Raw genomic sequence first — 14508 nt, 5'->3', positions numbered from 1 at the left:
CAACAGGCGGCGCGAACACCCGCCGCCGGCCTCCTCCTCGGCCTGGGCTGGGCAGGCGGGCGCAGGCCTCGGCCTGGGCTGGGCAGGTGGGCACGGGCCGGGCGGCTGCGGGCGAGGATCAGGATCGGCGCACGGATGGGACATGGCGGGACCGAGCAGGGCGAGATGGCGGGCGATGGCAGCAGGCGAGGGTGCCGGGCGGGGGCAGCGGGACCCCCGTGCTGTGCCAGGCGGGAGCGTCACGGGGGGTATTTTTAAAACAGGCTCTAGCAATAAAAAGCGCGCACACAGGTGACGAGCTGCGGGCGAGGCCGCGGCGCCCCGCTCCGCCCAACCGCCGCGGTCACGCGCGCGGGCGCGCCCCCGCCCAACCCCGCCCCGCCGCGGCCCCGGCGGCGCGCGCCCCGCCCCCCGGCGCTGATTGGCGGCGCCTCGCACAAAGAGTTACAGAGCGGCGGCGGCGCGGGGCGGGCGCGGCGCCCCATTGGCTGGCGGCGGGCGCGGGGGGCGGGGCGGCGGCGCGCCGGCTGTCAGCGGGGCCGCGGGGTGCCGCGCTGCCGCCTGCGGGGCCACGGCGGCGGGGAGCGCCCGGGCATGGCCGGCTAGGGCGGGCGGGAGCCGGCCGCCGCCGCCCCTGCCTCCTCCGCGCCCCCTCGCCGGGCCGCCCCCTCCCCCGCCGCCGCCGCGGTGAATGAATGAATGGCGGAGCCCCGCGCCGCACCATGAGGCGCCGGCCGGGGACCGCGCCCGGGCTCGCCCTGCTCTGCCTCGCCGCCCTGCTGGCCCGCGCCGCCGCCGCCGCCGCCGGGGAGCCGCCCCGCGCCGAGCCGAGCCGCGCCGCCGCCCCGCCGCCGCCCCCCGCCGAGCCCGGCAGCGGCAGCGGCGGCCCCGCCGAGGGCACCGCGCCGCCGCCGGCCGAGCCCCGCGGCACCCCCGCGGCCCCGCCGGCCCCCGCGGCCACGCCGACCCCCGCGGGGCCTGGCCGGGGCAGCGCCGCGCCGCCGCCCGAGGAGGAGGAGGAGGAGGAGGAAGAGGAAGCCGCGGGCAGCAGCAGTAACAGCACAGGTGAGCGGGCGCGGCGCCCCCACGCGTGTCCGTGGCGGGGGGGGGGGGCGGCAGGCAGGTGCCGCTGCCCGGCCCTCGCCCCGCCGCGGCGGTGACAGCCTCGTCGCCGCGTGATGGGCCCTTCATTTTATTTTATTTTATTCTATTTTATGTGTCTGCCGCTGCTGCAGGCCGGTTGCGCGAACAAAGGCCCCCGCGCTCAGCCGGCGGCTCGGGCAGCGGGCGCGCAGGTGACGGGGCTGGTGGCCCACCCGGGCCCTCGCCGCCCGCCGAAACGCCGCCCGCCCGTGCGCGGGGCGAGAGCAGAGGTGGCTCGGCCCGGGGTGGTGGCAGCCCTGTGGAGGTGCCCCCGGGAGCGACTCGCGCCCGAGCTGGGGCGCGGGGAGGCCAGGGCACCTGCGTGAGCCGCTGTGCCAGGCTTCAGCGCCAAACTCGACCTCGAAGCCGGCTCCAGCCTCCTGGAGGACGTGGCCCAGGTGGTGGAGCGTGTTTGTGGGGTGTCCACGGTGCGCGAGTGGTGCCGCGGCGGGCGTCAGCGATGTCCTCCCGGAGAAGGTCCCAGCAGGTGAGGGTGCCACCACGGGGCTGCTGGCACGCCAGGTCCCCGACGCACAGCGATGCCATCTCGTTCACCTCGGCCAAGCACGAAACCCACCTCGGGTACCAGCCCTTTGCAGAGCGTGAGCCTGGCTGGCGTGGGGGGGGGAAACCTGTGCCAGTGCCCCATGTGCGTGCGAGGGTGGGGGAAAGGAGCTTTTGGCTTTTTCTATGCTGGGAAGCGCGTGTCTCCTCAACCTGCTTGAGGCGTGATGCTGCCGTCCGTGGGGATCTGCGCCGTGTCTCCCGAGGTGCCTTGGAGACCTGAGGAAAATGCTATGGCGATGTGAACAAATGAGAATTTTAACAAAGAGTGAGAGAAGGAGATAAAGGCCAGCCTGAAGAGCTGTGTTTTTGGCTGAAGATTTCACCACAGGTGTGGGTTTAAGTGACAGCACAGGTCACTTGCTGAGGTGATGAAAACACTGCTGGCCTTGGGAGCCGAGACTTCGGTTTACTTGAAGGTTAAGCAGACAAAACTCTGCTGAAGGCGATGGATGAAGCTTTGTCCATTTGTTTCACCAGGGAACTTGGCTTCAGTTTGTATGTCCGAAGTTTTATTTTTGGACACATGCAAATACTGTAGCCCTGATTCTTTCCTTTTTTGTATTTATTTTTTTCCTTGCCTGGAAGACGTTGGATTCAGTAAAAGTGTGTTGAGCTTCCTCTGATGTGAGAAGGAGATATTTTGCTGTTCCTTGCACCTTTAGCAGCCTGACCAAGAGGCGTTAATCAACCTGTTTTATTTGGCTAGACATATAATCAGTTGAAAATCTGAGCTCTCTTGTTTTCACAATTTATTTCCTTTTCTTTTTCTATTGAGTTTTGTGTCTTTATTTTCTTAGGAAGAAAGAAGATGGTTTAAGATTGGAAACTGCTGATAAAGATAGGAGGGGTTGAGTTTTCTTAAAGCGAAAGCAATTTTCGCTATCGTGCTGCAATCAGGCTTCCTTGGCTCCGTCAACAAACCGAGTGACTTGCCTGCTGTTCCTGGTGCGTGCAGCGTGAACCCGATGGCCCACGTGCAAGAGAGGGGAACGTACCTCTTGCGCTGAGTCACGGGAAGCAAATATTTCCCTATGTGACTTTGTATTGTGTTTGTCAAAATAAAGCAAGAGACGTGCTGGCTTGAGTTAAGGAAAGGGAGCGTGGTGCGCCCTGGAAATGTCATGGTTGGAAGCCGTGGAGCTTCTCCTGGATGTGGGTCATGGTGTCACAGGATGCTGCTGCTGCTTCAGCAAGTCAGTCCTGATGAATGATGCCAAAAGGTATCATCTCTTTGTTCCCTTGCTCATAAGTTTTTTTTACTGGGAGCATCCATCTCACACGGGCCAAATTACAAGAAAGAGGTATGTTAATTTAGCAGCTACTTCAGGACGCTCTTAGATGTCCATCTGTGATTGTTACGTAATGTTCTTGATGATCATCTTTTCATAAATTTTTAAAATTCTTGCATAATGTGTAATGCTTGCTGCTATAGGAGGTTTCAGGAATGCAAGTCAGGAGGTTTTGTGCTTAATCCCATTGCTACCACTGGTTCCCCTCTGCTCCCCCGGGGCAGGCTGCCCTCACCTCTCCGTGTTTCAGCTTTCTCATTTGTAAAATGGGAATGATGGTGGTAATACTTCCCTACCTGCCCAGGCTGTGCCGAGTTTCTGTTGCTGAGGACTACAAAAACCCTCTGAAATCCTAATTACTAATGGCTAATGGCTACAGTGGGTCTCTAAACTGTTTTCCTGTGCTGCCTTCATACTGCACTGATGGACAGGGCAGAAAAGTGTGGAGAGATTACACTCCTTCTCCAGCACGAATTCTCCATTTGTTAACATGGCAGGTCGAGTTTAAACCTGACTGATGTAGGATTTCTGGTGTGTCCATGGATAGGACTGGGTTTAGGGCACCTCGAGAGGAAGGAGTCCAGAAGGGGTGAGCTGGCAGCGCTCCGCTGTGATAACAACTCTCCCTGCAGCACGATGAGGGGCATGGGAGGCATCTACCTGGTTTGGGGGAGACCCTGCTTGCCTTGCAGAGTTGGTATGTGGGATGTGTACAGCGGTGGTCTGCATGGGAGGTGCCCCCAGCACTGACCTGCTCTAGCAAGCGTCACTCGAGTCCCCTAAGGAAGCTCATTTTCAGAGCGGAGCTTCGACCACTGAATGAACAGTGAAGTCAATGGGCACCATGTGTTTGACTACAACCCTCCTTTTTCTGTTTCAAGCATGCCTTCTGCATTACTGTCTCAACCCATAATAGGGAATTAACACATTAGATGCTTTATTGCATGAAACAAATGGGCCTTTTCTTGTGTACAAGAGAGAATTCCTTTAATGCTAATAGAGTTATACTGGTTAGAAATTGCTGTGAAAGGGTCCTCAGATTCAGCAGTTGTTCAGCACTACCAAGACTTAAATTCAAATTTGAATACATTTTTTCCTATCCTGATTTAAGAAGTACTTCAGCAATAGGTGCAGAGTTGCCTACTTTTTCATTCTCTTTTTCTTCTGCGGTTTCATGATGTTTATTTTTCTTTCCAATCCAGTGATCATTTTAAAATCCCAGTTTTCCTTTTTAAGAGGAGGAAATTGCTAATCCTCATGTTTGTGGAGACAAGCTTAGAAGTATCCCCTGCCTTATCCCCAAAGCCTCTAACACCTGAAGTGGAGGCTTTTTGTTTTCCTTTTGTATGAAATAGTCTTGTTTTAAGGCAAGTGTTGAAGCTTTCCTGGGGCAGCTGACTTGTGGATGAGCGTTGTCTGACTGCTTGGCGCGACAGTGCTGGACCAGATGCACCACTTCTGCGACTGGCACGCTCCTGGCTGGGCTCTCCCTGCGTAAAGAGCAAACCCTCTCTAGTCTCACCGTTTCTGTAGGTCGGTGCTGAACAGTAAAGGGCAGCGTGCACGAACTGATCAGGAGAGCAGGGCCAGCACGTGGGGCTCTTTGAAAGACCTTTCGTTCTTCTCAGTCCCAGCCCCACACACAGTGGGCAGGTGGGCTCAAGTCAAAGCCTCCTTACACAGAATTGCTGTCCCTGTGGCATGGCTGGGTCAGCAGAGAAGACCTGCACCCCAAACCCAGGCTTAGCTATCCTTAGACCATAGTAAGTGTTTCAATCCCCCTTTCCTTCTCTACTCTCCACTGTTTGGTAGTAATCCGTCTGGACTTCTAGGTCATCAGATGTCAAACTGAGTGGTCAGAGCTCAGCTCTTCATCTCTGCACCTTGTGCCTTGCGGTGGGAGGGGATTAAAAACCCATTTCTGCTGCAGCCGCAGGGCAGGAAGCGCGGGCAGCGTCATCGTGTGGGCTCCGAGCATCCTGTGCCGCGCTGAACGTGGGTCAAAGTGCAAAAGATGCATGAAATGTCTGGATGAATCTTGAGCCTTCTGCATGGGCAGCTTCTCTTCCTGGGGCTCTCCTAGCCCAGATGGGGAAGGTGCAGCCAAACCGATGGTGTCTGCGGCATCAGGGGAGATTAGCTGATAGACAGCTTGTGGACAAGAGACTGGGCAAATCCCCGGGAGTGCTTGGTCCTGGCAGGAGTTTGGCACAGCCTGGCTAATCAGCTGGGCACAGGAGCTTGTGTGGCTCCGTTTCCATCGCTGTATCGCTGCCTCCGAGGGTGCAAGAGTGTGGGAGCTGCCAGCTTTGAGCCACGATGGCTGTGATGGCAGTGGGGCGAGAAGGAGCGGAGCTGGCTGGGAGCGCTGGGGTTGGTGCGTTGTCCATCTCGAGTTGGAGGCTTCTGCTCTTGTGCCGGTTGCTTGGAGGCCGGTCTGTGTGCCCGCGCTGGGCTCTGTCCCCGTGCCCTGCATCCCCATGTATGGACCAGTCTCGCGGGAGGGTGCCTTCAGCTCCAGCACCGCTTTACAGGTGAAAGGATCCAGCCCAAGCCGTGGAGCTAGGCAATGGCCAGCCCCAGATGTCCTCCAGTGGAGGCCCTTGCTGTCACGCCTGAGCTGTCCTCCTTGCCTGGGTTTGACACTCAAATCCCAGGGGAACGGAAATGTCCAAGCTGCTAAAGGCTGTTTCGGGAAGTGTTACCAGTGTCCGTCCCTCCTGCAGCACTTGGTGACTCCTCTTCCGTGCCTCTCCCAGTGTAGCTCCTACTCCCTTCGGATGTCCTCCTGCCCTGGTGTGCCTCATGATCTAGCTTTTATCCGTGCTGCTGGGCTTGCCACATCTCAGTGTGACACAGAGGACTGCAGTGGTCCCTCGTGGATGCACCTTAATGTTTAATACCTCTGCTACAGGTTTGGTTTCCTTAGCCAGGGCTCAGCAGTGGATGAGACTAAATATTTGCAATGACTTGCGTAGCCTTAAAACTCGGCAAGCAGTGAGCCCGGTCCTGCCCGGTGGCACCTGCGGTCGCCTTGGTGCTGGGGCTGCACGCGGGGACCCCCTGCCTCAGCGCCGTCTGGTTCCCCTCTGACCAAACGGGTGGAAAACGGTGTGCCCGGGGTGTCTGGGGGGAGCGACGGGAGCTGCGGGAGGGCGTGCCGGCCCCTCCGCCTCCTAATCGCTCGGAAATGCAGCTTAAGCTTTCATCGTATGAGGGCTCGGGATTGTGGTTCAATGTGGTTACTGAGATATCTCGGTTTCAAGATGTCAGCAGGATTTTAATTTTTTTCTAAGAAATGGAAATCAAGTTACAGACGTGAAGGCTGAGCATAAGGAGTAATTGTGTTACTCTGGGATCAGTATGGGAGCAGCCAGGGCAGAGTTGTGTGGAGTCTTTTCTTTTTTCTTTTTTGGATCAAGTAGTAAATTGTGGGTTTTGTACCTTGAGTTTAAGATATAGTGATGTTGCCCCCAGCAGAAAATGTCACTCCTTGCCTTCCTCCCTGCTCTCTTGCCTACCTCTGCGCTTTCGTGCCAGAGCTGCTCTGAAATTGCAGATGCATCAAGACTTTCCTGCCCCAGGAGTTTGGGATACTTGGGCTTATCAATACTAATGAAAATCAGGATATTTTGGGGCAGACTGCAGTGTCTCCAAAGTCTCATTTGCTAGCTTTCCTCTGCAGGGAGCAGTGCTGGGAGGCTTTTTATGATAGCTGAGATTCTGGCATGAGCACGCAACTGAGCTGCAACTTGGAAAATACCAAATGTAAAGCAGCGAGAGCTGGCCAGCAGCAGCAGCGTTACCGATCGACGGGATTTATCTGGCTGCTCCCCCAATAGCATCCAAACACCTCGTGGTCTCCCAGCCCCGTTCACATGGAGGGTGAGGCCGCTTCCAACCCCTGCAGCCGAGGACCTAAAACACAGCTGGAAAGGGGTTTGCTGGATGTTGCGTGAGCATCTGCGCCGTGCTGCGATGCCGCAGCTGTGGGGATGCTCAGGCTGGCTGTGTGGTCCCGTGCCGCGTCCCCATCTCTCTGTGTGGCCTTCGGCCCCACGAGGATCCGGATGGGATGCGGAGATTGCGGCTGCCCAAACAGCTGGGCAGCTTCTGGGGGAGCAGCTCCCACTCGGAGAGGGCGCGTGTTGCCCTGGCCGGGAGGACCTTCTCCTGAACGTCCTCCTGCCACCAGTGACAAGGGCAGCACTGAGCCCACGTGAGCTCTGTCCATCCCTGCCTTGGACAGCGGTGCCGGTGCCAAAGGTGACGCAGCGGCTCTGGAGGGCCGCGTTCATCTCCGATGAGCAAGTGCTGGCGCGGGAGCGAGCGGGAGTTCCCGGGGGGAGCCAGTTGGTGTGATTTGACCCCGGCTATTTCGGGAAAGGCAGCCTGGACCTGAGAGAGGCAGACCTGACTCCTCGTCCGGCTTCCGCTGAGCCGGGCCGGAGAGGAAACCACCAGCACGACTGCAAGCTCCCGGGGGACGGTGCCCGGCAGGCGGGGAATGGCCGCGGCGTCCCGCCGGGGAGCGCGAAGGGGCTCCCGCCGCACGGAGCGGGCCGTCCTGGACGGACGGTAGCCCTGAACGTGAGCCTGCCAAAGCCAGGGGAAAAAAGCTTCAGGAAGTTTTCGACAAGAGCCCGTGGTCTATAAATACCCAAGGATAAGTCATTGCGCCACTTCTAATGCCTGTGCCGTTAGTGCCAGCTGCCTGGCAGGAAGCGCTGCTGCGGGTCCCGCGCGGTCTCTGCTGCTTCCGAGAAGCCACGGAGATCTCACGAGTGGCACGATGCGTCCGCTGCCATTAGACAAAAACTCGTGCCTGTGCTGGGTGCCAAAGGCAGGGATTGCTCTTGCAGCCGTAAGCAGAAAGAACATTGCTTTCCAGCCATACCTTCGATAACTACTTAAAAAAAATTATATATATATAATTTTTTTAAGTATTATATATATATATAAATATTTTTTTAAAGGAACTGAATAACTGTGCAGCACCTCAACTGCAACAAGGACTCCACTGAGCTCCTCAATGAGGTTGCAGCAAGGGCTGCGATTTGCTTTGCAGGTCCTGGGAGCCCACGGGCTTTTCTTTCCCCGGCTCATGCTGCAGGGCTGCCTCGTGCAGCGAGGCCCCGCTCGGCTTGCGCAGGGGGCCAAGGGGCAGCTCTGGCGCTTTATAATTAGTTGGGGATGTTGATATGTTTTACTACCTAAAGGCTAGATTGAAAACTAGCCATCTGCCCTGCCTTGGTGGGGGGGTCGTGCGTCTTTGCACCGCTCCAGGAAAAGAGAACTGGTTGCATTTCAGTCTCATTAAACGGGCTGAAAAACAGGTTTCTGGTTCACAGGAAATTATTTCTTTTTTTTCTTTTGATTTGGCTTTTAGTCTGGGTCAGACTGAAATCAAATGGTTGTTCTTGCTTTGCTTTTGGGTACGTTCCCAATGAGCTAGAAGGTCCTGCACCTTGAGACAGCTTGGTAAAACTGATGTTCTTGTTGTATCTGCTGCCAATGTCCCCTGTGTCAAGTGAGAGGGTTGCTGCCCCTGCTCCCTGCTGTGGGAAAATGCACCTGAAATCCTGGCAGGGTTTTTTTGGAAGGGTATTTATTTGATTAAAGTTTGTCAATCTGGAAGTGTTTTGAAGAAAGCGCTCTGGACTGAGAGTAATCACATCTCTCGTGTGTTTTGACAGAACTTTTTTTTTATGCAATAGGAAACTTTCAGTCATCTCCAGTCTCCGTTCCTCTGCTGGCCTTGTCTTCTGGAGGAGGCGAAGGACTTCTCTAGTGGGTCGCTTGCTTTTCCTCTTGCCTTTCCCTTCCCTGCTTGTTTGCAGCTGGGGATGCCGGAGAAGCGGCCCACGTTGCTCTCCCTAGAGCAAGAGCAAAGCCTGTCCCATCAGTCAGGGGCTCCTGTAGCCGAGTGGGTCCGTGGCAGCCTTGCTGTCATCAGTTGTTTTCACTGAGTATTTAAAAAGGCAGCAAAAAGCGACGGGGACGTTTGGTTCACGCGGCTTTTCTGCATTGCCTGGAGCTGCCTGCGAAGAATAGACTGTCCAAACATGCCGTCGCGGCGCGGGTCTGCGGGAGGGCTGATCCCCCAAAGCCAGGCTATTGTTCGCAGGCCGAATTACTCTTCTGGTTCATGCTCTTCTGCATGTTCCCATGCAAAATGCCTCCCGGCGTTCGGCACGTGAAATGCCGCGGGGCGGCGGTATGAGAGGCTCCGCCAGCCCTCGTGCTTGGGGATGGCTCCACTGAACCCCCTCTGGTTTTGGGGTTTTTTGTGTGTGGTTCCCCCCACCCTGAGAAGGGGCAGAAGGTAGATTTGGGGTCTGTCCTCTCTTTCGTACACGTGGGTCCTATTTTGGAGCAGGTGTAATGAGGAACCTCCCAGGAGCTGCATGAGCTTATGCTAAGTCTTAGTTTAGTCCTGTGTGCTTAGAGTTGGATTTTTCTGAACACCTGCTGTATGAATTAAAATTTGCCTTGTAAATGTAACCAGTTCAAAGCCTGAGCATGAAAGATGAGTGCTTGCTTTTCCCCTGGAAAGAGAGGAAAAAAAAAAAAGGCAAAACCTCTGTAAGGCTTTTCCTCTTCTCTTGACGCAGGCCAGGACTGGAACCAGTGAGAAGTCCAAGTCGATCTCTTACCATTTTTAATTCACTTGCCCCTTGTCCTTATAAATATGCCGGCAGAAGCATGACAAGGCAAAGCATCTCAGCTATTTATAGCTCGCGCTGCTTCGCATGCCTGCTGGAAAACCAGCTAGCTAAAGGGCTCTGCAGCCTTGCAGCAGAAGCCGTACTGACACAGGCATTTCACATATACGTGTGTGTGTATTTGCATATATATATGCATATATATACACATATATATACACGTATGTTTAATTTCCTGAGCATGCCCAGGCGGTTAGTGGCAAGCCTTCACCCGCGGCAGATACTGCTGTCTGCTCCGGCCCGCCCAGCATCGCTCCCGCCTGTGCTGCCTGGCGTGCCGCGCTCGCGCTGGGCTTCTTGCAGCACAAATATTTCTCTCCGGCAGAAGAGGAGGAACGATGGCCTCGTTTTGGGGAGGCGAGGTGGTGTCAGCTCCGCTGGTGACCCTGTGTCTCGCCGGGTCCCGCTGTCTCCATCCTGCTTCTGCAGATGGATGGGGTGAAGGTGGGAGGCGCTGAGCTTCCCGGCTCCCTGAAAAGGGGTTGAGGTTTAATTCCCAAGCGGGAGCATCCAGACCCCCAGATGGGCCATTTCTGCCCAGATGAGGCTGCTCTGGTGCCGGCCACCACTTGGACCACAGCCAGCGGTCCCTGAAACGGTCTGGTACCCATGGAGAGGCATCTCCCATGCGGGGTCAGGCATCCCACTGCCCCTCTGCTCCTCAGAGCAGTTATTACCAGATTGGATATCAAGGTGGTCACAGTGATACTCCCCAGCCTTCTCATATCTCTGGTTTTGAAGCTACATTAACCCTTTATTTCCTCTTTCTTGCCGTGGCATCACCTCTGTGTAATTAACAGGCTGCCTCTAACCTTTCCCCGTTTAACTGGTCATGCTACTTCTCACATGAATCTGCTTTATCCCTGGCAAATTAAAGTGCAGCCGTTTTCAGGCAGCTTTACTCTCTTGATTGACTGGCTGCCTATATTAACTGATAGCGCTGCTTGGGCTGCTTTGATCCTGTATTATTTATGGAAATGATGGCATATAACTCTGTGTGGCTGATTAATGCTGCATGTATTTTTAATGTGCTAGTTCTCCTGTTTGATCTGTGCTAAATGATTATCCTGTGTGTTCCTGGATTCATCCTGGTCATTGAGGAAAAGGATATCGGAATGGACTGTTTGTTTTGCTGCTTTTTTCCCTGCCAGCAGCCTAGTCTTGCCATGTTTTTAGCTTTCACAAGCCCTTTCTCTAAGTACCACTCTACTGCTATCACATGGAGCATTGATATTTTATTGCTATTAAGTTGAGTGTTTTAGAGGTGGTGTTACTCTAAACTCGTGGCTGTGCGCGTGCTTGCTCGAAGGTCTGCAGAGACAGAGGCCGGAAAAGTGGTTTTCTCTCCCCTGGCTCGTTTTCAGCATAAATGCAAGGACTGTCCCCTAAACCCAGCCTGTGCGGCGGGTGCAGGGCACACCTGGCTTGGGCACCCCGTACTCCATAAATAGCAGGTTTGCAAGGATGCTGAGAGGCGCTTTCATGAAAAGCGCTATAAAAATGCAAAGCAAGGGCAGGAACGCAAGTTGGAGACCTTTGTATGAGGGCTTTTCTCTTCTTCCTCTGAACCAGGCTTTTTGTCAAGGTCAGCAAAATATATATCCTTCTGAAAAAAGATTTTTTTTTTCCTAAATGGAATTTTCCATTGAAAGTGGTTTAAACTTGCTATTTTCTTTGCACCAAATTCTTCAAAGCTTCTCATTCCATGAAAAATGTCAATAGCTTGTTTTCCCTCCTGCCCTTTATTTCAAAGCGTGTGTAGATATGTATAAATGTATAAATTTTTCTTTAGGCCCAGACTTCCTGTGGGATAGCAAATCCATTTTTCTGTCAGCTATAACTCTTGCCTTTTGTCACCGGGAACAAAGACAACATTATAGGCTGCTTTTTCTGGTGTTCCTCCCCTGCCCGGGACTGGAGACCTCTTAAACGCCGCAAAGAAGCGGGGGAATAGGGAGGGATGCCTTGCATCGGCCTCGGAGAGGGCTTCGGGGGCAGGATGGCTGCCAAAAGGGAAAAATAATAAACAAGTCCCCCAAACCTATAGGTACTTCCTTCAAAACGAGGCTTGCTTGCAGGATGCCTGAGTCACGGGGCGAAGGACCGCGCGTGTCCCTGCACGCCTCCGCGGCGCTGCTAATCCGCGGGGAACGGGGCAGAGCGTGTTGCCGAACGCCCGCGCCGTGGGGCAAAGCCGCCCGGGGGGGTCGCGTCCCCCCGCAGCCCTCGCCAGGCCGGCGCTGGGACCCCGGCGTAGCAAGTGGTAGACGGCGGCGGTGGTGGTCCGGGTTGGTTGTCGGCACAGAAGCGTTGTTCAGACCGAGGGGAGCGCGTGGACCTGTTGGCTCTTGTCTGGGCTGGAGTCGGTCTCGCTTTGGCCTGGCGCCCTTCTCCGTCATGTTCTCGCCTGGCTGTTTCCCAGTCCTCCCCTCTTTGATGCTGCTGTTTTCCTTTTTAATTTTTTTAGTAGAGGAGGCCTTTCGTTTTGGGTTTTTCTGGGGGGATTTGCCGTGTTTTTCAGTGGGTTTCTTGAATGAAGTCCCTGCAGCACCAGCGTCCCCGGCTTTGCCTTTACCTCCCGGGAGCCCCTCGGTCCCCACGGGGCGGCTGTGCTCCGGTGCCGCGCTGCCCGTGCGCCGTTCCTCTTCCCGCGGTGCCCTCCCCTGCTGGCAGGGTGTCCCGTCCTGCTGTCCCCGCCGTGGGACGTGGTCACCCGCCGGGAGGCCGGGGACCGGCAGGGCTGCGCCTTGCACAACATCACCTCCGCGATATTTCCAGCTGGCTCCGGGGACCAGCTGGGGAGGTGGAGCTGGGTTTCTCTGACGAGGTTCAGGGTCTGATAAAGCGAAGTGACGTAGGAAATTAAATACCTGTTATCGGAGAAAAGCAAGCAAAGCACGCACCTGCCTGCAGCGTCTCCTCCAAGGGCAGGCTGCCCGCCCAGAGCGCGGCTCCCTGCAAGATGGTTTATTATTACCGTGCTTGCTCTGGCTTGGCTGCGTTGTTGAGAAATCCAAGCCCGACTCCAGATAATGAATGACAAACAGTTGTCTGGACTTAACTATTTTACTCTGAGTGTTTTTCTTCCTCCTGGAAGTTTACCCGAAGTTGTCAACAACGTGCCTTGTGACGTTAATTATCGCCGAAGCCCTGCTGTTGGATCCTCCGCTCCTTTTCGCATCTCGGTTGCTCTTATGGGCTGGTCAGCTGCAGGCTCCATGCTGCTTCCCTGCAGAACAAGCCTGGCTTTGGGCTCAAACCGAGCTGCTATCCCATGGGTCACGCACAGGCCGGGACTGCGGACTGGAAAATCAGTCCTTTTCTCTGTGCTTTCCTCCACCCATCACTTCACACGGGCCCTCTTAGCCTGCAACCACCGGCCCAAAACCTCCTCCAGGGCTCCCTTGTGTACGTACATGAGCTCGGTGGTCCTGGCCTGAGGAGCCAACAGCTCTCCCCACAATACCTGGAGCACTAGGTAATATAATGTATTTAACACGGGTGGTGGTGGCCAGATCAAGCTGGTGTCTGTCTGTTTGGCCAAGGTTATCTTGAGTCGCTGCAGCTCCCCTGGGTTTGGCTGGGATTTTGGACGCTCCGTCCCATTGCGGATCAGGCTCAATGCTGGTTTGCGAAGAGGCTGCTGGTTCCCCAGCAGAGCCGGTGGAAGAGGAAACGTTGTGGTTGCCTCGTCCGTCGTTTGGAGGACACTCTGTCCTCTTCCGGTCCCTCCCGCAGGGCTGTCGCAATGCTAAAACGCTCATTATAAAGCCCTCAAAAATTGGGAAATGGTCAGGATGGAAATGTAAACAAGCCTCCTGGAGCTGACCCACCAGCTTCTACGGAAGCTCTGTGGTTTTGAGCGTCTCCTCGCTCTAGGATCTCCTGTTCGTGCCAGTTCAGAACGGAACTGAGCTGTGGTTTCCACCGAGGACGATCCTCCCGGCAGTGCGGCCCGGTCGCTACGCCTGGGTAGCGCGGTGCTCATTTACGCGGGCTCGTGCTGAGGGTGCTGCAAAACACCTCCTCACCTCGAGCTACCGAGCTTCAGCACCCCGGCATGAGACAATCTTGGTGGCTATAGGCCACGTTGTCCCCTCGGTGCTGAGCTTTAGCAGAATTGCGTCTGTCTGGACATGGTCAGTAATGCAAGGAGTCCAGAAAACCGGGGAGGAGCGACCCCCCTGCGTTTCATCTGTGCGTCTTGGGACGGTTCAGGACAGGCAACCGATGGCTCCCCACGCGGAGGGGACACAGGCTCAGCTGGGGCCTGACACCGTGGGGAGGAAGGGACAGGGTGCTTGAAAGGGTCTGCCATCTCGGAGCATAGCATGTAGTGCTATGTGGTAGCTCAGTCGCTTTTGTCTCAGTGCTTACGTGGGTTTTTTAGCGCTTTCCGGACAGCTCAGACTCAGCCTTGCGATGGGTGGCCTGCTGTTTGCTGTGCAGGTTTCAGGGGCTTGGCTTAGACTCTAAGTAAATGGTTTATTTGTGGTTGCTGAACTGGCTGTTTAATGAAAACATTTTCCTTTTGAAGGTGAACTATTGCTAGAAATAAACACAGGCAATAATTCTTGGTTGAGGCAGTAACCAGGGGTGAGCGTAGTTATGGCGTCCATCAGCATCAATATCAGCCGCGGTGACTAAGGAGAGAAATTAAAAGCTGCTGAGCAGTCCTGATAGAAGTCATTAAGCAGCTGCAGGCTCCGGGTTTTAAAACAGAGGTAAGCAGGAGGCAGGGGCACATTGCTCCTGCTTGCTGGGTGAGAGCCATGAGTGCTGCC

At 55.5% G+C, this 14508-nt stretch overlaps 1 protein-coding gene across 1 annotated transcript in view; it reads left to right on the top strand.

Annotated features, from left to right (window-relative positions):
* The first annotated feature begins 518 nt into the window (after positions 1 to 518).
* MEGF9 (multiple EGF like domains 9) overlaps positions 519 to 14508 on the top strand; it is a 56915-nt gene continuing 42925 nt past the window's right edge. The window contains exon 1 of the mRNA XM_064523659.1: positions 519 to 1065. Within this exon, the coding sequence (XP_064379729.1) occupies positions 696 to 1065 (370 nt within the window). The 5' untranslated portion in view covers positions 519 to 695. The remainder of the gene's footprint in view (positions 1066 to 14508) is intronic.

Source organism: Dromaius novaehollandiae, chromosome 20, assembly GCF_036370855.1.
Source record: "Dromaius novaehollandiae isolate bDroNov1 chromosome 20, bDroNov1.hap1, whole genome shotgun sequence".
Taxonomy (NCBI): Eukaryota; Metazoa; Chordata; class Aves; order Casuariiformes; family Dromaiidae; genus Dromaius; species Dromaius novaehollandiae.
The sequence above is the reverse complement of the archived record's forward strand: the minus strand, read 5'-3'. Positions and strand labels throughout refer to the sequence as shown.